We start from the raw sequence: 21793 nt of genomic DNA, 5'->3' as shown, positions 1-21793 counted from the left end.
TTCTCTTCATGTTTCCTGACGTGGGCCATAGAGAGTTACACGGACACCCACAGAGCCGCGCAGGTTTCTCGTGGCAGGCACGACCTTCCACCTCGCCTCCCATCGGCATGCGTCTACGCCCACCAAAATTCAGCTTTTCTGTCCGTCTGTACCTCCCGTACCCTCCGTCCTTTCCGCAGCTCGGTAACTCTGTGCTAATGTGTCTCATGAAAGTCCTTGCGCATGGGCTCTTTTCTAGTTGATTCTCTACACGGATCTGTCCATGAACAGATACAGATAAAAATATTCAGAGGTCGAAAGGTTCGCACATGGAGGCCTGGTCCCTATGTCTAAGGATTCCCTCAAAGGCACGGGGACAGCAGGTCTCCAATTACGACCAAATGAGGTTTGTCTCCTCCACCTTCATGTCTTCGGAGCCCCTTCCCGCACTGTCACTCTTTCCCCCGCCTCCAACGTCTGCGGCACAGCCGCTTTACGCCTTCTGCCCTTCTCCCTTTATCCCCCAGCACCTCTTCCGTCCTCCACCACGAAACGTCCTGTATATTCACGAAAAGAAGCTGCGAAAACATTCCCAGATGTTCTTTTCACACGCACTCTCGCTAAGAAGATCGGCAACACAGTATGCACAGGGAAGACCCGCGATGCATGCAAACGCGTGCATGTACGCGCTGTCAAAATACGCACACCGACGACAAACACTTTGCATCGACACAATTAAAATACCTCTCTCAATTGTCTGTGCAGACTCATATGCACGTACGCGGAAGTACAAACCCCTCGGATCCATACATGCTCAAAAACTACACGCTTTGATCGGCATTTTCGGCAGACGTCGGCTTTCTTTTCTGTACATATTCGCTCGTGGGACAGATTTACACACACAACGCAGTCTGCCCGAAACGCCGCGTCCACAGAAGCAGATGCAGCGTCGAAAACAAGACAGACCGGATAGAGCACTGTTCTGACATGTCGGCAAGTGCCCCTACTCCATCCGCTAGCTTCTCCGGGGAGAAGAGGAGAAGCTGGAATGTCGACACAGTGTCGACTGCAGGGTGTCCTCACATTCACTTTGCAGCGCAACTTACTTCTCCCTTAGAGCGTTCTTCGTTCCTCTCGACCTGGGTGTTTCATCACGGTTTTTCAATTTCAGATGTTCCGTCAGCGCGCCTAAGCGCGCGTCTCTCCATTGTCGGCTGTTTAGGTTCCTCGTGAGTTGTCGCAGCCTTCCATCCCCTCTTGACCTTTGTTCTGGTCGCTGTCTGTTCTTCACGACTTGTCTTGAAAGAGCGCCTCGGAGAGCCGACGGCTGTCGGCCAGATCGCACCTCTTTCCGGCCTCTGCACATGGCTGCTCCATGGCGCCGCACTGCTCATGCACTCCGTACGGATTCGAATGTTTCCTTTTGACCACCCAGAGGGCCACGATGGGAATGTACACGAGGACGAGGACGACGGTGAGGCCGAGAGCGACGGGCATCGCGTTGCCTCCCAGCAGCCGAACGGTGATGTCGTCGTAGAGGGGGATGGCGATGAGCGCGAAGAGGCCGTCGGACGCGATGAAGAGGCCACTGAGTTTCCCAAAGTGTTCGGGGCGGAACATGGACTGGACGTAGCAGAAGATCTGTTCGTTATCGACGCTTATGTGGATGCAGAACGCCGCGACGGAGATGTACTGGACGGTGGCGGAGTTCGAGAGTGTGGCGCAGACGAGAGCGACGATGGCCATCGTGTTCGTAAGCACGAAGGCCGGAAAGGAACCCACGTTATCGATGATCCAGCCCATGATCACGCACGGGACGAAGGTGAAGCAGAAGGCGATCTCGGCGACCTCCAGGACGTCTTCCCGGTACACTCGTGAGGCGGCACTCTGGAGAAACGCCGTTGCCACGGCAGTCGTGCAGGTGTACACGCAGATGCAGAGGAAGTACTTGGAAAACAACTGCTCCAAAAAAGACGGCTTCGGTGCGGCAGAGGGACAGGACAGGCGCGAAGTCGCCAGGTGTCGCGAACGCATGTTGAAGGACGACGCGAAAGAGCAGCGGCCGGCCTCCGCCCCCCGCGTCGCCAACATGTGCTGCACGAGGCTCGCCGACCGCTCGCGGTACACCTCGCTGCACACCGAGTCTGGCCGCTGGCCGAGACTCCGGGAAGACTGTCGCGAGAGATTCGACAATGACCGCAGCGTTTGGACTTCTTGCTCCGTGCTGACGCGCTTCCCGCATGCTTGAGTCTCGTCTGGTCGTCCTCGCCTGCCAGCGCGGTCGACCAGCCTCGTGGCGTCTTGCAGGTGCGGCGAGGGCGGACCCTGGACCTCGTCGTCTTCACAGGACGCTTTATCTTCCGGCAACGCCTCGGGAACCGGTGTCGAGGCTTGTCCGCGCCCCTTGTGCTGGATTTCGCGGACGCAGTCTACAGCGGCGTCTTCCTGGCGAGCGTCTCCGACCTCGAAGGCAGAGCAGCGTCGGCAATCCTGAGTCACCAGCCGGGAGAAGGCTGGCAGACCGTGAGGATCTGGGCTTCCTTCCTGGAACGGAGACGCCACAGAGACGAGGAACGAGCTCGAGGGGGACGGGGAGTCCGAGGCGAGGGAACTCAGCACCACCGCAGGCGTTTCGCCAGTCGTGGGTACGCTGCCGCCGACCGAGACCTTCTGCTGGATTTTGAGCTTTTCGAGGATACTTCCGCTTGGGCTGTGGCTGAACACCCCGCTGTCGAAGCTGCCTCGCGCATGCACTGGTCTCTTCATCTCGTCCTTCTGCGCCTTGCCGTCCTCTTGCTCGTCGACATCCCAGGTGAACCCCTTGTACGGGATGAAGCAGATTGTGATCACGGCACAGAACAGGGGACCGATGCAGAGGTAGAAGGCGCAGATGTCGCCGAAGGACCAGGCCGGGCCTGCCGCCTCCCAAATTTTGACGAGAATCAGAGGAATGGCGAACGCAGCGCTATTCGCCGCTCCAATCACCGTGATGACCGTCGCGCGGCGCCCTGGAAAGAGGCTCGCGACGCGCAGGAGGGGCAGATACGTCGTCTCGGTGCCGCATCCGATGCAGATCATCGCGGGGATGTAGGCCCTGAAGTTCTTTGAACTGCACGCGAGGAGAATCCAGCCTGTGCTGTTCAACAGCTGGCCCAGGAGCGAGACGACCATCGGACTCAGGTTGTCCAGCAGCACACCCGAGAAGATGCACATGAAGCACTCGGAAACCTGCGCGACGGTGAACAGCGGCGCCACGGCTGCGTCTTGCTGGTCGCAGATGAAAGGCTTCGCCGACCCGTTTCCCGTCGGACTGGGAAGCGCCTTGATGACAACGCCATCTTCGTCAACAGGACACTCCCAGCTGAACGCCCCAGATTTGAAGAGGAGATGGGAGAACGCGGGCCATCCAAAGTACGTGCTCCCGGTCAGGAACGCCGACAGGATGTACATGAAGAGAATGATGGACCTAGGAATCGCGATGCGGGTTCCGGGAAAGTACAGCACATCCACCAGCGGCTCCGCGCGAGCAGAGACGGAGTCGGAGAAGAACGACGACCGGTCCCGCTCGTACAGCGTCAACGCCTTCTCTTCGCCCTCTTCGTTCCCGGGCTGCTTCCAGGTTGGACGTCTAGACGATCCAGCGACTCCGCGGTTCGCCGAGTTCTTCTGGAAATCTTTATTCTCGAACTCCTCTTCGACGGACGACGTACAGACGCACGTCAGCGCAGCCTCGTGTCTCTGCTCCGGCTTCTCCCGCGGCTCCGTTTTCGGTCGCTTGAACCAGCGGAAAATGGCGCAGTCTCGCCGCCAGCTGGGTGCGGGCACCACAGGGTGAGTGGGGACGGGAAGGGTCTGCTCATGTTGTTCGCTGTGAGGCGACGCACTCAAGCTGACTGAGCAGGCTTCCGCAGCTCGCTCATCTGAAGCACGGGAAATGGTGGGGGCAGCATTGGCTTCTCCCATCGCGAGGCGACGTTGCAAAAACGGGGCGCAACTCGACAGACAACCCGATCCAATTGTTTAAACGAGATGCGCGCGCCAACCCCCAGGCGCGAGGTGCATGTACAACTGGAGGGTACCGGAACTCTCAGCGCTCGCCGATTCCTCAAACTCGACCTGTTGAGTCCGCGCAAGTTCAGGGCAAAAGTTCAATTCGGATTCCCTGGACAAGGTCTGTGGTCTCGTCTCACTGTCACCAGAGTTGCGTTCCTCGGTGTCCTGTCGAATCAAAGGATCAGCGTTGTTGACAGTGTCCCTGCCAGGACAGAATGGATGAGTCTGTGCAAAGGAAGGGAAAACCGTGGTCAGGAGTTTCAGAGTATGTGAACACACGCGTTTTGGCTTCGCGAGTACCCTTGAATCTTCTCCGAGATTAAGTTCAAGAATTGCTTCGGTGAATGTCAACTCCACCCTATGAAAAAGGCCGTGTACAAAAAACGCCTTCTCGTGTAAAAACGACTCCGAGTTCTTGACGGTACTATGCTGCGCATGCGACTGGCCCGAAACCGAGACCTCTGGCTGCCCGCACTACAGAAACAAACTTCTTGCGTAAACCCAAAGCCTGGGTGAATTCCCTGTTCCACCGAAGACGCGGCGCTTTGGTCAGAACAGCCCCCAACTCTCCGGTTCCTTCCCAAAAAGTCAACCCTCTGCACCAACACCAGAGTTCAGAAGCTACGAGAAAGGCTGCAGTCCGTCGCGTTGCCCTGCTTTCTCCTCTCTTGCTCCGGCACGGTCGATCTCCGTCTTTCCAGGTCGCTCCCTGTCTCTCTCACGCGAGCTCCCCGGTACTATCGAACTAACAGTCCTAGAAGACTCAGGTGACTCCGGAGAACGTTTCTCTCCTCCAAAAGATCAGCGGCCTCTACAAGGGACTTGCGCCCCTCCCGGTGGCGGGCCGGCCGGGCTGCTCGCAGCAGCCACAGCCCTCACCACGCAGGTTCCACTGATTTCCTTCGCTCGCAAAATGGCGACGGGGCGGGAAGCAGCCAAGCCGCACAACTCCTGGCGACGCACACGGCGGGGAGCGAAAGAGCAACAAAACCAGGAAGCAAAGAGCGGACGGCAAAGCTTGCCGGTGTATTGAAGAAACCGCCTGAGCTGCGGCTAGGGCGGCAGTCCTGAAAAGCACTGACAAGGAGGAGCGCCTCGGCCCCTCCCCCCCGCCACGGTTTAGATCTTGAGGGTCTGTGTTTCCAATCTGCAGGCAGAACGTGAAGGACCCCCGAACGCAACTCACACAGGAGGTTCCAGAGTGCGTACACAAGCAATAATATCCCTTCTGAGAAAACTTCCGGTCGAGGCACGCGCGCGTGCAAACGGCGGGAAGCTTCTCTGGGGTCGCGCCGGGGACAGTCCGACTCGCGAGACAGGCGAAATCTGCACTAACAGAGTAGAAAGGAACATTCCTCCGGCTCCCGGAAAGGGCTCCGCGTCGTCTCGGGGGAACGACAGAACGGCGGGTTGGTGCCAGGCGTGGGTGTCGATATTCCACCCAAGAATGAATCTCTGGCATGTCCTTCTCGCCTCCCCTTCCTCCGCACCCCTGGTCCACTTGGCCACGGGAGTCACCTGCGTCTCAGAGGACCGGCCAGCACTGAAGACACAGAAGGAATTTTTGTCGAAAAAGCAAGTGGACCGACAAAACGCAGCGTCACACGAACCCGCGTCCTGCTAGGGGGGTCGGGAGTTCACGAGAGTGTGGAAGTACATTTCGGGGACGAAACCGCGCGCGCGGTTCATGGCATTTGACATAGAAGCAACGAGAGTGGCGGTCTGCGCCTGGAGGAATTTGCAGCGAGAACCTGCGATCGTGGTTCCACTAAATGAAGACAAAAACGAGAAGCATTCGTGGTTCTGCCTTTCCACGAGGCACTCTTTCCGGAATCAGGATGTGGGGAGGTCGCCGCACGCAGCACTTGGGAGCAGAATCAAAGTCCGAAGGGCAAGACGACCGCTGATTCAGAACAGCGCTGTCAACAGAATAATTCTCGCAATGAAGCTCGAATTGGCACGTTTTCTCGCGCGGGCGCAAAGCAGTCGACACTTGTGGCTCTCTGTGGAGTTGTTTCCGGAAAAGCGCGGGTGCCCTAGGGGCGGGACGCACGAACGCATGCACGCTGTTCTTGAAGTCCGGCAAACGACCCCGGTTCCGCTCGGGGGAGTAAAAATAAGGCTTACCGGACTCGAAGACCTGAATGCAGCGCGCCACCATCAAAGCCTCAGATCGACGATTTGTTTTCCAGTCACCTCTGGGACCCCTGCATTCAAAGACGTCATCGCACTCGAGCCACTCTGCACCCAGACCGCAGGGAACCTGACACTGACGAAGGAATTATGTCAGTTTGTCGCAGCAGGCATGCAGATAGCTGTACCATAGCTGTGTGGCCCGGTGTCAGACTGGAGAGCAGCGATGGCTTATTGATCGCGAGGACCAGACGAGGGGAACTCGTATACAAACACACATAGCACCACAGACGGGAAAGCCTCCAGGTCTAGGCGAGCCGCAACGATCGAAACTTGAAGATCGCTTCAGACCCAGAAAAAGCAACGTCAAATTGATCGGGAATGTCGACAAACGGTGACTAGTCGCAGTATGTTTAAACAATTCAGACAGTTGAGTTGCCTGGCATCCTCATTGGACACCAGAAAAGGCCTCGTCCGTTCAATCGTCTTCGTCCACCCGCGATCGATTAAACCATGTCCGTGAAGTATTTTTGAAGAGTAGGTCATGGCAAGTGTTTTTCGGAGCGGGGCGCCAGGTGCACTCAAAAGGATTGGGAACAGAAAGAATAATCGGTCGGACCGCAAGTGTTGGACGCTGCCACCTGAAACGTGGCTTTTCAAGAGTTGAAGCTTCTGACGGAGTGGAAGTAGTGTTGAAGCACAGCTGGAAAACGAAGTGTTCATGCGTGATTCTACAACATCGGCTTTGGTACTGATGCAGCAGAGCAAGATTAATGGTGGGGCGCTGCTTTTAAGTGAAAAAGCAACAGACATATTCGCTCTCAGTGCGACCACGCTATCACACTGCAGAAGACGGCACTTCCCTTTCGTTGTGATTGCGACGGCTTGAAAATGACCAGAATTGCTTTCAATAACTTCAATATAAGCTTTCAAGAGGCCAGCAGCACCACACTTCCGCACATAGTTGGTTGTCCAACTGCTCGTTCGCTCGCATTACAGGCAGTCACGCCGTGCCGTTGACACTGGCCACATGGCACCGAGCCTGCGAGCCGTGAACGTGGCATGAAGACGGAGGGGGAACACTCAGAGTTATATCATACAAACAGTCAAATACCAGGAAACAGTAAACCGGCATGCAAGGCAAGCAGGAAGCAAGTCGCATTCATTCACAAAAGGAGTAAATACTACATCAGTCTTATAACTGAAATCTGCTGCCTCCACAGATGAACCTTCAGAACTGATTTATGAACACGCGGCATGGAAAATCCTGCTGGCTACCAGTTTACTTAACCACGTTGACAGTGTGTCCTCCAAGCGTCAACACACTTTTGATTCCATAAGAAAACCCTGTTACAGTGGATGTTAAACTGTACACCTCAGCTGCAGGCATCCCGCGGAAGAGTTCCGTTCCGCTGCAGTCTCTCCCTGGTTATGCCAGACCTCAGTTCACTTTCGCTTGTGAAGCTACACCAACATCGTGTCTGTCTCCGTTCACTGCATGGCAGCGGCCCTTCATTTCGCAGCAAGTATGTGAGCCTGCAGCGCCGTGGCCGTGGATGGCTCTGTGGGAGAAAAAGTTACTGGAAATCAATACAGCCGATCCCAGTACGCCGACTGCGGTGTGGTGATGGACGATTTCATGTAGCCAGTGGGGCAGGGGGACCCTGTGGTGCGAGTGTGCAACGAAAACAATCGAGAGACCGAGCAGTCCCCAAAGAAGAAGATGTGGTCGTCGATGCTGCGTATAGTTAATCACGAGTGTGATGAGACCTAGGGGCAGAACGACGTAGAACGCTGCCTAGAAAAGGGAACAACGCAGAAATGCGGAGACAGTAGAACCACTGAGAAAACTCATCAACGTTTATGGGCAGCAAAGGATCTCAAACCCGATCAATAATTAGGCAATTCATTTTCGTGCATCGAAGTCTAAACAACGCCCGCATCGCATTGCTGCCACTGGACCAAAACAGGCTGGCAGCAGTGGACTTCTCGAGATAGCTCTTACCGGTAAAAACAGAATATATGGCTCCACAACTGGGAATAATGCCGCTGTAGACGAAACAATATCACTTCAATTTATTCCCTGAGGAATTCGCTGGTAAAAGTGGTTTTGCTCATATGCGCGTGCGTGTCCAAGCGGCTTACCAGATGTGAGTAATGATGAAGTTGTTCGTGAGCACCTTCTGCGTCACCAATAAGGCCAAGGACTGGCAGTACCGCCACAAGAGCCGGTAGGACGGTGCAGTCAATCGCACAGAGCACTGCAGCAAACGAGCTCCAATCGCTCAGGCTCCAGCTGATGTTCAAATCAAGAAAAGGGAACGACAAAAACGCCCCGTTGACGGCGCTCACAGGTGACAACGCGGCCATCAGAGAGCGACTGGCAACAAAGGTAGTTACGCTGTATCGACTTGATGCTAGTATAGCGATGATCCCTCACTTCACTTTGTTCACAAGGCTGAGGAGCAGAGGCAAGGGGCAACTACGCAGCTTACCTGCTCACGAACTGGACGGCCCGCCACACCTGCATAACGCAAAAAAAATCGCGACACAGAAGACAAGAAAGTAGACCCACGCTGTGTAGATCCTGGTACAAGTGCCATCCCAGGTTGGTGCCAAGTTGGTTTTTGTCTGAAACTCTGTGATTAGGTTTTCTCGCATGCAACTGGGTTAGAGCGGAACTAAATTCGCCATTCGTAGTCTTGAAGATGGTAAGCCGTAATATGGCCTGTATCGGAAAAAAAAGGAGTGCCCCATATCACTTCACACACACAAGCATGCACAGAGGAACAAGAACAGTTATGTGTGACTGCCTGAGAAGCGACAGAACACGTGGTCGTTCGTTGCTGTTCTGCGTGGTCCCGGCGCAAGTCGTATGTACACTCAGCTCACCGCCGCCATGCTGCCGCAGTTGCTGGACCTGTCCGATATTCTCTCGTGACTTGCCGAGGCTTCGCCTTATGACATATGTCTGCTGTAACGGCATCAGAGTAGGTAGATTCTGGAAAGATGCTCTTGACTTGAACCGCCGCGGCAACACGCTTTGCAGGCTGCGAGTGTGTTTTCGCTACCCCGACGACAGGGTCGGGTGCTACGGCACAGGTGTGACTAAAAACAGCAAGACAGATGTATTAATAAAGCGGTGAACCCTCAAAAGGCGTACCACCTTCCACTAAAACGTAGACAAGGGAAAGATGGGTGTGCATACCTTTGAACACCCAATCATACCTACACCTGTCTGCTAGGTCACAACTACCGTGCTTGTGCATGCAACTCTGCACGCAAGATCGGACAGCAGTACCGCTATGTAACTGATAGCTGAAGTCATACAAAAGCTTTTGGTAATTTCTTGTCATGCCACGGCACCGAAAAGGTCCGCATAGCTGTGTCTTATGCAGAATAAGTCACGTCAGAACTGATTTATTGCAGCCTGACAATATAAGCTCGTTTCCATTCGGGGCACCAGCCAGACACCCTCTCCGTGCCGGTTGATTTCCGGTTCCGCTGCCCAATTTCAAGTGATATAAAACTACACAGACACACAAAAGAGGCCATTGTAGTCGACTCAGGACTACCTGGCACAGGCTAACACAGTTCGTAGACCAATTCACCCGAGTACGGTTAGGACTGGTCGCGTGTAGTCGGCTGTGTGAGACTAAACTTCACCATCGACTTGTCCAGCAGTCACGTTCCGTCTGGTTGCCAAGGAGCACTATTAACAATTGGAGTCTCTCCAAAGCCGTCAATGTTATGCAGTTCCGCCTCACTTTATTTTACGGTCGAAATTTTAGTATGTGGTATCCCTCGCTATTCCTGTCGAAGAAGTCTCAGTCTCGCTCCACGAAAAGATATATGACAGTGTCACTCGTAGCAGCTCCTGCACTGTGGAAAAAATGTCGTTTGAAAATGTTTCCATGAATTTTCAGTAGTCAACTGTTGTATATGTGCACAAATTTCCAGTGTTCCACGCATGCATTGACTCGTATCGCCGTCCGACAATAATTGACTGCGTCCGCAGTCGGTTAGGTTCTGGAGAGCAACTCGTTTATGGAGCAACCAAGCCAAAGCATATAAAACAAACTTTCGTGTTTCCACACTAAACACAAATCTGCCATGCAACACACCCCGCACGGGGACCTTGCGCTGGCACACGGAGCATTATACTCGCACTTAAGTCCCTGGCCGTGCTTAGACAGAAGTAGGCACTGATTAACTTCTTTTGGTGCTATCCACACTTTCAGATCCCCCTGTTGACTACGTTCCGATACTCTGTGTCCAGCTCTCTGAGTGTCAGTACAGTTGAAGGTACGCGGCATGTTCAAGTTCGCGGGGTCAGCTTCGCCACGGTTTCCTTGCTCCCAGATGCTTGTGAATAACCTCCAGCGTTCGAGTGGATTCACTGCCTATTCCACGTTTGTCAAAACAATGGCGCGATGTCCAGTGTCCTATCTATTCTTCGGGATCATCGGCAGGGTCGCTTTTTCTGGTACTGTGGGAACTGCAAATCCGGTCGAATCTCACTGGCCTCTTGAGGTGCACAGCTTGGATGCCACTACAGGTCGCCTCCTCAACGCCTTCAGCCGGTTTCTGGACGATCCAACTAGAGAATCGAATCAGTCGCAGTTCACCCAGGAACTCACTGATGCAGCCCTGCGAATAATTTACAACGTACCTCCATCGTGTGAGTAGTTCCGTGTGACCTCCGAATCCTACTCGTGGATCTTACTGTCGTGCTAGTGATCAGCCAAAAGGTTGAAGCGCAAACGGAAGCAGCGGCCAGAACTATGTTGCTCCCGAATCCTGATGGCGAAGGGTGTTCGGCTCGAGACTATTCGCTGCTGTGTAAGAGAGCCACTTGGATGATGCTGGCATGACAGGCATTCTCTTCCCCAGGCCCAGATGACTTTTACGACACTGGAGACGGAAAAAGTTGCAAGGCAAGGAGCACGCGCGAAAATGTTCTGAGAGGTCACAAGACAACTTTGTCCTTAGGCATTGCCAAGTTACGCAGGCGAGTCCCAAGGCATCAATACTAGAGAGAGAGAGCAGGCTAATGATCCACTCAGGCAACTGTGATAAGACGCAGGATTTGGAGAGTGAGGAAAACGGAGACAATTTTCCATCTGTGACCTGTGGCTAAAAGCAGATTATTAGACGCCACGCCTATGGACAAACGAGCATTTGCTGCCCGATGTGGAGCGAACTGTAAGACTATAGCATCTGAAGCAACTCGACTGTTAGCCAATGAACGGGAGGATGTCAGGGCCATGTCGAGAGGCATGTAGTCAAGAATACAGGTTGGATATTAGATTCCAGTTGCAATCAATACGTGGATGTGAGTTAGTGTGAAGTTTCTTGTGTCCACAAGGGTGGGCCAATGCTGATGGGCAGTGTTCGGCGCCTCATACATACAAAGGAGAGTAAGCTGCCAGCGCTATATTGTACTGAGCTCGTTCAAAATGTAGCCGATTCCTTAGCTGTGTTCGACAAAAGGACTTCCGTCACTACGATGAACCTTCGAAAAGAAAATGGTAAGCCTCAGGACGTCCCGGGCAACTTCATTGTGCAAGCGACAAAACAAATATTTATCAGGTCTCAAGTAAGATGCAGCTGTGCTTTCTGTCCGTCACTGTCGGCCATGTTTTTGCAGAGTTGCTCCGTATCCTGGCCGTGTAGAGCATCCAACTTCGATTTTGAGGCACAAATATGCCCTGTCGGATGGATCGAGAAAGGTAAAAGCTTTCGTTAATCGGTGGCATTTACGGCTCCTATATTGCTTTATTTCCCTTGATAACGTAGATGATGGTGTCACTTGTGAGGCACCGCGTTCATACCTCGGTCCCTGTGCCGCCATTCACGAACTTGGTTAGAAGATATGAGTGAACAGAAAGAAAAAAAACGTCCATCAACCCTTGCAGGAACAATGACTCGTGGGAACAAGGCAGCATTCGCCAGCATGTGCAAAGTGGCTTGGCCCGCAAACACGAAGTCCGATTACGACTTCAGCCGCCCCTGTCCGCTGGGTTGGACTCGATTGTCTGAGAGAGTGAGGGTCAACTGCATCTCCACAGGGGAGCTCACGTAATGATTCGTCTTCGTTTGTCACCAGTACCTTGAGTGTCACGCACCCAAGAACTATGACAGTCCATGCCAGAAGATGCAGTCGTTCGAAGGCTTTTCAGATGATCAGAAATACCGCTATGTACGCTTTGCGAAGTGGCTCGCGCATGGAATCTACTACTTGATAAATGCTATGTTTTAGAGCCTTCGATGTGGTGCTAAGTGGCCTCGCAAGGACGGTGTCAGGCGAAACTACAGCGCTACATGCCCCTCTGGGTGGATGGTCGAATCCAAGGAAACTGGAATCTGTCGGGCTCCAGAAACATACGACGGCCCCTGTGACCCCCGAACGAGCTTCAAACGCTACAACCGGGATATGAAAAATGCATGGGAACAAGCGTGCAAGGTCGGTTTGCTCCTATTTAGCTTGTAGTTTTTGTTTACTGTCTTCTCAGGCTTACTTCCCAGTCTATGCCCTCACAGCGGCACCTAAGCTTGAAACCCTTTTGGATTACATTGCCAGGGCCGGTCCGTTAAACGGGACAGGTCCCATTGGATCTTCCGGCACAAAATATTCAGGGGATGTCCTTGAAGCAAATGGTACTATTTACCTTCCCTCAAGAGACAACCAGGCACCCTACTCTGCTAAGGCCCGACCAAAAACCCCGGACATGTCCGCGAGAGAGGCTGAGCTTACTGAGAAGTACATCATGAAGCTGAGGGAACTCACAGAACAAACAACCGATTCACAGCTCCGAATGGCTATAGAGGTTAGCTAGGTCATATAGTAGCACCTGCACGTACTGCCACCATGTTCTATTCTCCAGGATACCATTTCGGAACTGGCTGCGCAAGGCAGCTCCGTCTAAAATTCCCGCTCACGTGAACATACACAGTGTCGCCGTAAAATCGTCACCATTCTACGGGGGACAAGAGAGACCGACGACACAGGAAATGGAGACTACTAACGAAGGGGAACTTAATGGAGGTCGTGTTCCTGAGCCGGTTTGCGTGGTCAGAAGTTGTTGACGCGGCTGTTGTGGCTTTCTTGTCGCGTGAACACTCGTGGGGAAACATGCCCTGCTACACACTAAATGGGCCTGCTCTCATGTCAGAACTCTCGGACGTGGTGGGACTGCGTCAACGCACCTGTAAGAGTGAAATTTCCTTCCACCGCGGTGGTGGTGCCTGAAGAAGAGATAGAAAACGTCCGCGTTCTCGTTAGGAGACGTATCAATCGTATTCTAAAATGGGAACGCCTTTATGGCTCTGACACCACACCGGTCTATATCACGGTTTATTCGGGACGATGCTTCCTGTGGTTTCGGGTGTAGTTGTGAATTCAGTCCCACTAGTTAATAGTACTGCACCAGGAACGAAGCATGCCTGCTTATTGTTTAGGTAGCTACGAGATGTATATGCGCCGCGGGAAGGTGCAGCGATACACACTGTCGCCTGCTCCAGCGTCACACGTGTGAAAACAATGACATGTGGGAATCCTCGACCATCCTTGTGGAATTGACCGTAACCTGGACACTGGAAATAACCTGTTTACTGAGAAGACATGCACTGCCAGCTTAGGTATTCATCAAATGGAAGACTAACGCATTCCTTCGCTTTCGCCGCCTTCCGCATAATCCAGCATCCCGCGGATTTGTCTTGCAAAGCGTTGCAGACACGCACTTGCCGAAGACAACAAAACCCTTTTTGCCACCCTGCCTTGAGGCTCATACTGGACCTTACGAAGCAGGGAAGATCAGGGTCCAGTAGGCGGTCTTCTCTGCACACGGGATGAAAGATGCCCTCTGTGGGACTGCACTCTTCATTGCTAAGAAAGTAAGTAAATACACGAAATCGTATGTTGTCCAGTTTCTCCAAATTGACAGGATACAGCTGCGGGCACAGCAGTTTTTGCTTCAGGCTGGCGGGCAACTTCCACAAGTGGGAAACTTTACCCGCTTCGATGTCTAGACAGCAATGAAGCACCGCCTTCCACCCAGGACGCTGCACTTACGCATTCGAACGTTTGAGGCAATGCTTCGCTGAGTTCTGATTTTCTTGTCATCAGGATACTGCTAAACGAACAAAATGTGCCGTGGGCGATCATCGGCAGCACTCACATGCCGTTTCGCATCTTCCGGGGTCTCTATTTGTCTCGTGAATTACTACTGGACAGAGTGGCGACGTTTTGGACAGTTTTTTCTGATCTGATAGCACCCCCTCCGCTCCTGGACGCTGAGGCTCGGTTGGCAAGGTTGGGACTCTGACACTTCCGATCGCGCTCATCTTTCCACCAAAATTGTACCGACGTTCTGCAGTCAAAAATCGGAGGGGGTGATAGAGACCACGGCTAGGTAGCCACCGATGAGCAGCGGGGACCGTTCCGACTGCGCCCGTGTTTCTCCGTGGTGAAGATCGTGGTGTCTATACGACGACCTGTTGCATACCTCACCTGCTATTTCCGGACCTCAAGGGCAATAAGGAAGGAGGTATATCATGTTCTCTTTCCCCATTCGTTTACATGTTACCACTGTACAATTTTGGTCGTTTTTACTCTTCATTGACGGACTTTCTCAGAGGCAAACTTCTTTGACCCAGCGCAAAGCCTGCCACGGTCGTCACCGTGGACGGACTGGAGTGGCGGTACCGGGGGTTCCCCCACAATTGCACTCGCATCCGTCTGCCCCACAGGGTCTTTCCTTTACAAGCGTGAACTCATTTGCTTTTTTCGCTGACCCATACATATCACGGAGGCAGAAGCCACTGCTGGAAGAGCTGTCTTGTGGTATTTTACTGTGTCGGTTCTTTTTGACACTGTTACACGCAATTTCGAAACAGCGGCCTTCCGTGCCCTCCCACGTCTAGGGTGTTGGTACACCTGGAAGCGACTAGAGTGGGCGATCCTTCAGACATTCATCGTTGGATGACATGGTCGTTCCGTGACGAGCATTTCCACATTTTTGTGAGTAGATTTTTGTTTCGTGTTTTTCCCTGGAACCGCAGGGCCAGGTTTCAAGGTATTGTCTGAATAGTGGACGTAGACGTCCCTTCTATTTTGCGCCTGACCATTTGCGGCTACGCCGGACCCATTTGTCTTCCGTGTTCCACCTTTTTAGCGGATGCCGATGTCTCCTCCACAGAACTTCTTTTTCACAGTTTTTTCGCCGAAATGATTGCCCAAACTTTCCTTCGTGTCTGTTCTCGCGACCACCACTCGCAGGTGGACGTTCAGTACTACCACTGTGTAGTGCGCGTCCTACCACCTTGACACCGGTTGTAGGTGGCTCGATCTGTGCTCTTTTCGGAAGTCTTGTACTTTTCCTTTGTTTCACACTCCTTTTTCGCAGATTTTTGAAGAACAGCGCCAGTGGATTCGAAGGAGGTTCTGTGGTAACAGCTGTTTGCCTGTCCCGGGTTCCTCGGGTTGTGGCCAGCTGCATGCATCTATCGTGCCCTCCGTCGAAACACAGCGGGGCCATTCCTAGTCTCGGTTTTTCCTCTCCGCTTTTTAATTGCCGTCACTGATTTATTGTGCAAGCACTTGGTTCCCTACGCACTCAAAAAGACAGGTATCGTTTGGAGTGCTTCTCTACGTCTTCCGAGGCCTGCCCCGTCACCGGACTCAGCCGTGACACAGTGACTTTCGTATTTCCTTAGTATCTTCGTATGTGCGTACGGACGCCAACTATATTATCAGGAAGCGGCCACCTCTTGTACACAGAGGCTATTCGCAAAGCGATCTGCCTGCTCCTCCAGTGTGTTTTGCTGCGTCTTCATCTGTGGTTCGCGTGGCGGCTTCGTCTTCTCCAAATGTCTGTTTTCCCAGCTCTCGTCCAGGTGACTTCAGTTTATTTCCTTCGGTGCAGTTTTTTCAGCGATAGACGCCGCCTCTACCCATGACCACGAGCGTTTCGTACAGCGACTGCGTTCCATGATCTGCGCACAGACGTGGTGGGGAATTTAGTCTTTTGCTGATGCTGCCCGTCGCGTGTTCATGCGCATGTGCCCGCTTATTTATACAGCTCTGTGTGGGTGTTTGAAGGCTGCCTTCGTTGTCAATGCGCGTGCAGCCTTGCTTCTTCATCGCTAGCGGCAAGCCGCAGGGTGTCTTAACTGCCGGAGCGCATGGTCTCTGCTAGGAACCTTTTTGCCCACCTTCACTCTGCTTCTTCATTGCCTTGGGCTGCAGAGCGAGCCCGCGCCAGGGCGGGCTCTTCGGAGGCCCTGCGTGTGGGAAGGCAGACGCTTGCATGCAGTTTTTTTCGCGCTGCTGCATCTTTAGGCCTGTCGTGGAGAGACTGGGAGCAATTGAGAAAGACGAGATAACGAATGCCTTGGATTTCTAATGCTGTGCGTAGACGTCAAGGCGAGGAGCGGGCACCAAAGGGTACCTCTAGATCTGACTTAGCGTCTGGCAGCGTATGTTCAGTTACGAAACCGCGGGCTGTGTGCGTGACTGTGATTTCTCAACGTTTTAGAAGGTTATTTTCCACAGGGAGACGACCCCTGCGAGTGTATGCGACTTTTTTGCCCAGAATTTGTCAGTTTTTTGGATGATCCGCCAAGGCGTGGTTCCCCTACCGTTGGAACCGAACCAGTTTTCACTAGTCCCGAGTGAAGGGTGTCTCGTCAGACTTTGTGTAAGAGGAAGCTCCAAGTCAGGGAGCGGAGTTTTTGTGTCACTCTCGAAATACAATTGTTTTCAGTCGTATCTCCTCTGTGCGTCTTGTGTGTTCGTGGCCTATACGCGTACGCAGCGTACGCATCGTTGACGGCGGCCTAGCGACGGTGTTTTGGCACCTCATTTTGTTCTGTGAGTCCCACAGGGAAGGGGAGATTGTTCGTTTTGTGTCAAACCGTTCTGTGGTAGACCCGAGGTTTTCTCGAACTTTCGGAGAATGGAGAGAGCACCGTGTAGGTCAGCGTCGACATCTCATCTTGATGCAAGTACACAACATCCGTCAGCCGTCTCTGTTCCGAGCGAAACGGGATGTGCGTTATCACATTCACCATCTTCGACTCCTCAGGAGCCGCAGCTCCCTGCGCCTGCTCGCGGCGTTCACCAGACAAAGAAAGACGACGAGAGCGACACGGCCGTTTCTCCCGTGCCGTCGCCTCAGATCTCGCCTGCGCTCCCTACCGTCCGTCGTCTGTCGGCTGTGTCGCATGTGCCCGGCGGCCTGAAAACGTCGGAGACGGCGCTGTCGGTTTCCTGCTCTCCTCACCGAGTTTCCCAGTGCAGCGAAGGTCCGCCTTCGACTGGCGACAGTGGTGCGCGGTCAATTTCTTCCACGTTTGATGCCTGCTTTCCTCGTCTCTGTGTTTCTCGGGGCTGCAGCCAAGATGGCGGACACTGGGGAGGCCAAGGCAGGTCTTGTTGTGAGTCGTTGCAGTCGGCTGATGGAGCCCAAAGTCCCGTCAAGCCGCTTGGAGGTGGCGCCCGGGCTCCAGCTCCTGTCTCCTGTTGCGCCTCTACGGTCACGGGAGAGGAAGGCCAGCGCTTCTCGGAGCCTGGAGACGGGCGTTTTCCGTCGTCACCTCCTAACTCCCGTCGCGCCTCCGCCCTCGACCCTGTGAGCCGGCGCCCAGGAGACAGTGCAGACTCTGCAGCCAACCAGGTGGGTGGGGACCGTGACGCGGCAGGCGTCCCGCCCTACATGCACATCGACCCGTTTCCCCAGGTTGACAGAGAGAGCTTCGGCGACGATTCGCCTGGTGCCGAAGTCGTTTTCGGTGCTTCGTCGCACCCAAACACCCCGTTTTCGCTGATGAAGGAAGTTCTCGTCGCCATCTACATGCTCTACGCCTTCCTCACCGGCTGCGTCTACTTCGGGTGGCCCTCACTCGCGTACATGCTGTACAAGTCGGGCGCGTACAGCTGGATGTGCGAGGTGGACGAAAGCGGGAATTATGTCAACGACCTGCGAGGTACAAGTGAACCTGACGGCGAACAGAAGTACTACATCTGCGACAGCCAAGATGTCGCTGTGTCTCCACTCTTCACCGTTTCGTACGTGACCCAAACCCTGATGAGTGTGGTGGCTGGGACGCTGCTCGACCACGTGAGTCCGAAGAAGACGGCGATGCTGGGGCAGACGCTGACGGCGATTGGCTGGCTCCTGCTCGCGTGCAGTTCGCAGCGCTTCCCAGCGTACGTCGCGAGCATGGTGTTCATCGGCCTCGGCACGGACACAGGGTATCTGCCCACCCTGCTGATTGCCACGCTGTTTCCGGGCAAGCGAGCGACGGTGATCACGCTCTTGGGCACTGCAAATACGTCGAGCTTCGCGGTGCCCCTGATTCTCGCGACAGTCTGGAACAACCTTTTGCCTACCTGGACGTTCTCCCAAATCTGCATTCTATACCTGTGCGTGGGACCGGTTTTCTGCTTCATTCTCGCCGCTCTTTTCATTCCTTCAAGGGCGTTCGGGAAGCCGGCGCCCGGCGCTGAGACTCCGGCAGCGACTTGGGGAGGTCCGCCGCCTCGCGACGCGGAAAAGAGGCTCCGCAGAGGCAGCAAGGGGTCCAGGGAGACCCTGGAGTCCCACTGGACCGACCAGACTCGCGGGAGTAACGCGGGGAAGGGGAAGAGACAGAGTGTAGGTTGCTCCAGCGAGACAGACGCGCAGGCGGGCCACGGCGGCTGGTTTCGGAACTGCAGCAAACGGAAGGGTACGCCAACGGAAAATCCGGAACCGCGGACGCTTTTCCAGCGAGTGCTTCACCCGCTTACGTTGAGAAAAAACCGGATTGCAGTCGAGCCAGCCGAGGGAGCAGGGGCCCGGCCAGGTGGCGAGGACACGGGAGCAAGCAAAGGCGACCAGGCGTCTTCGCCGGATAGTCCGAGAAGCGCGAGGACTCGGGTGAAGAGAGAAGACGGAGACGGATGTTGCGACGGGTGCTTACACGAGTCGGGAGACACTGATATGGAGCGCGGACCGCGATGCTCTTTCCTTGCATACGATCGAGGTAGCGACAGCGACCACAGTTCAGGCCCCGCAAAGGACGAGCACGAGACGGAGACAGAAGCGAAACTCGCGGGCGACGAGGCGCTCTCAGAGAGCGACGAGAAGCTCGTCGAAGACGGCCGAAGACCTTCGTTGATTCGCTGTTGTCACCAGGGAAAGCAGGAACTCGACGCGGAAAGAAACGCTCCTGTGGCCGTCGTTGTGCACACTGGGGTGGAGGGAGACGCAGTGGCGGCAGAGCCGTCGTTCATGTCTCAGCTCTGCTCGTCGCACTTCGTCTGCATCGCGCTCTACTGGAGTTGCCAGGCGGTGGCGACGTCGTTTTTCCAGACTGCGGCTTCGCGCCTGTTCACGACACGCGTGGTAGACTTCATGGACTTTGTGCTCTCTTTCAGCTTCATTCCCTGCGTGCTTCTCGGAAAGACAATCGACGTCTTTGGGCCGTTTCCCGTCCTCATTCTGATAAACACGGCGGGCGTGCTGGTCTACTTCCTCTCCATTATCGGCCATTCGCTCTTCCCGACCGGCGCCAACTCGATTCACTACCTCGCGGTCATTTGCTTCTGCGTCTACGTGGCCATCGACTCGGAGCAAGTGTTCTGCTACGTCGAAAACACCTTTTCCTCGCGGCACTTTGGCAAGCTCTCGGGCCTGGCTCTGACTGTCGGTGGCGTCATCTCGCTAGGCTCCATTCCGCTGTACGAAAACGTGACGATTCGAATGCTCAAAGGCGATCCTTTACCCGTTGCGTGGTGCATTGCCGTCATTCTCTCAATCGTCTACGTCATGCTCGGCTGCATGTGGAACGAACGACGAAGAAACCCCCGGGCTTTCCACTCGCTTGATGACAAACCCGCCTCTCGCAGCGACAGGGAGACAGAGAAACCGACGCAGGCGTCTTCGGTTCGTTGGCTGGATCGACTCGGGAAGAAATTGAAATTGAAAAAAAAAGCCGAAGTCGTACAGCCCGCCGAAGAAAAGGAGCACGGCAAAGACGGAAGCGGAATGGAGTGAGACGGCGCAGAAAGCGGTCACAGGAAACTGCGCAAGAAAGTCGGGTCCTTTTTGATGGGGCAGCTCTCCACGGGGTTGCTGGAACACTTTTCCGTAGCATCCATGGTATGAACGGACCGGAGAAGAGGTGAACCCGAAACAATGAACGAAACGTGAGGCAGTGTCTTGCGAGAACGCGATGTGATTCGTCGCAGATACCCCGGGAATCGAGAAACAACGGACAGACTGTCGTAGGCTGGTCGTGGGCGGACTCCCCGTGGCGAATGCGTTCGCGGGGAAGTGCAGCGTGAACAAGAGGGCTTGATTGGATGCATAAAAAAGGAGAATGGGTGAGGCCAGTAACCGAGACGAAACCGTGCATGCGGTTCACAAGGAAACTTGCCAACCATTTAGGCGGAGAGCGGATTGTGTAGCTACCTGACAGAGCGGTGGAGAGGATAGTGCGGAGAAACGCCGCAAAGTCAAAAAGAGCGGACAAGGGGGATGTCACAGAGAGCGCAGCAGACAACGAGAAACGGGACACGAAAAGTGGCAGGGACTGCCGGAGCAAGCTCCTGCGTAATGTAGACACGGCCGTAGGGCCGATAACGGTTGTATTCTGCGGACTTCTGCCTATCAGCGACCCCGTCTCCGATGTTCTTTGGCACCGCGGACAACCAGACACAAAACGGGAGAGTTGATCGCGTCCACACTTTTGTACACCTGCACCAAAAATGGTTTGTGAACTATTATACAGCGTGGGAGACGCAGGGCCTTTACTACTTTTTTTTGCGGCTCAGGGTCACTTTGGCCCGCGCTGGTGCCTGTTCAGGTTTTGTGCCGCGCTGTTTCGGCTACATGGTGCTTCGTTGCGGACGCAATAGCGTTCATGTGAACGCATTTGTTGAAAAACGCTTTAGTTTGTTTCCTTCATTTGTGTCTTCTCAAAGTTTTTCACAGTTGGCTGGTGTCTCGTTTCCTTCCGCGACGCGGTAAGAGAGGCGACTGTGTGGGCGCGTGTCTTCGCATGCCGTGCATAGTTTCGAAACAGAGACTAAACGAGCACGAAGCGAGTGCACGATAAAAAACCAGACTCATCAGCAAAGAAAGAAAACATAAATGCACGTGACAAAAGACGATGTGGTGCATAGCCCATCCGTGTCCTCGTAAACTCAACTTCTTCACATGTTGCTTTTGCACATACTCCACGGTCGAACTTGGAGAAGCACAGACGGGGGACTACGCAGTCACACGAGCACACATTGTCGTTCCTTATGACATAAAGTAGTTCCGCCTTTGCTGCAGCTGCCTGTGTTTCACACTGGTTTTAGGCACAGACTTTGCTTTGGAAGAACCTTCTGGAAGTGAGAGTTTTGACGGTGCCGCGCTCGAAGGGCACACTCAAAATGAAACAGAGGTCCGGAGCGAACTTGCAACACGGACCATGCACACGCACGAATAGCAGGTTGCATTTCGTTGATGAGTTCCAGGGGAGTTAGAATGCCATCCGGGCTCATACTTGTGCGAGGTGCTGAAGAGAGGTGGAGCAAACGGTTAGCGCGTGGACGACGGTAGAGGGAGGCGACAAATTTGCGAGTGTTGGAACT

At 54.1% G+C, this 21793-nt stretch overlaps 5 protein-coding genes across 5 annotated transcripts; 3 read left to right on the top strand and 2 right to left on the bottom strand.

Moving 5' to 3' along the window:
* Positions 1–1266: 1266 nt before the first annotated feature.
* Positions 1267–3942, bottom strand: TGME49_263230 (hypothetical protein; the record flags this gene model as incomplete). Its single annotated transcript, XM_002365382.1, has 1 exon — positions 1267–3942. The coding sequence occupies one exon, from the start codon at positions 3940–3942 to the stop codon at positions 1267–1269; it is 2676 nt and encodes an 891-aa protein (XP_002365423.1).
* A 3102-nt stretch (positions 3943–7044) lies between these two features.
* TGME49_263240 (hypothetical protein) lies at positions 7045–9448 on the bottom strand. Its single transcript, XM_018781320.1, has 4 exons — positions 9058–9448; positions 8661–8689; positions 8311–8461; positions 7045–7963 (listed from the first exon to the last, which is right to left on the bottom strand). The coding sequence occupies exons 1-4, from the start codon at positions 9064–9066 to the stop codon at positions 7607–7609; spliced, it is 546 nt and encodes a 181-aa protein (XP_018637155.1). The 5' UTR covers positions 9067–9448; the 3' UTR covers positions 7045–7606.
* Positions 9449–10479: 1031 nt separating this feature from the next.
* Positions 10480–11733, top strand: TGME49_263245 (cpw-wpc domain-containing protein; the record flags this gene model as incomplete). Its single annotated transcript, XM_018781321.1, has 9 exons — positions 10480–10846; positions 10903–11007; positions 11059–11102; positions 11158–11176; positions 11232–11261; positions 11320–11370; positions 11429–11462; positions 11517–11585; positions 11643–11733. 9 exons carry the CDS (start codon positions 10480–10482, stop codon positions 11698–11700), a joined length of 777 nt encoding a protein of 258 aa, XP_018637156.1. The 3' UTR covers positions 11701–11733.
* A 772-nt stretch (positions 11734–12505) lies between these two features.
* On the top strand, positions 12506–13318 carry TGME49_263250 (Pb-fam-5 protein; the record flags this gene model as incomplete). The annotated part of the gene is made up of 3 exons (XM_002365384.1): positions 12506–12631; positions 12681–12995; positions 13053–13318. The coding sequence occupies 3 exons, from the start codon at positions 12506–12508 to the stop codon at positions 13092–13094; spliced, it is 483 nt and encodes a 160-aa protein (XP_002365425.1). The 3' UTR covers positions 13095–13318.
* A 3805-nt stretch (positions 13319–17123) lies between these two features.
* Positions 17124–21264, top strand: TGME49_263260 (transporter, major facilitator family protein; the record flags this gene model as incomplete). The annotated part of the gene is made up of 1 exon (XM_002365385.2): positions 17124–21264. One exon carries the CDS (start codon positions 17124–17126, stop codon positions 20205–20207), a length of 3084 nt encoding a protein of 1027 aa, XP_002365426.1. The 3' UTR covers positions 20208–21264.
* Between the last annotated feature and the right edge of the window lie 529 nt (positions 21265–21793).

This window comes from Toxoplasma gondii, chromosome VIIb (genome assembly GCF_000006565.2).
Source record: "Toxoplasma gondii ME49 chromosome VIIb, whole genome shotgun sequence".
NCBI lineage: Eukaryota > Apicomplexa > Conoidasida > Eucoccidiorida > Sarcocystidae > Toxoplasma > Toxoplasma gondii.
Note: the sequence above shows the minus strand (reverse complement) of the source record. Positions and strands in the feature narration are given on the sequence as shown.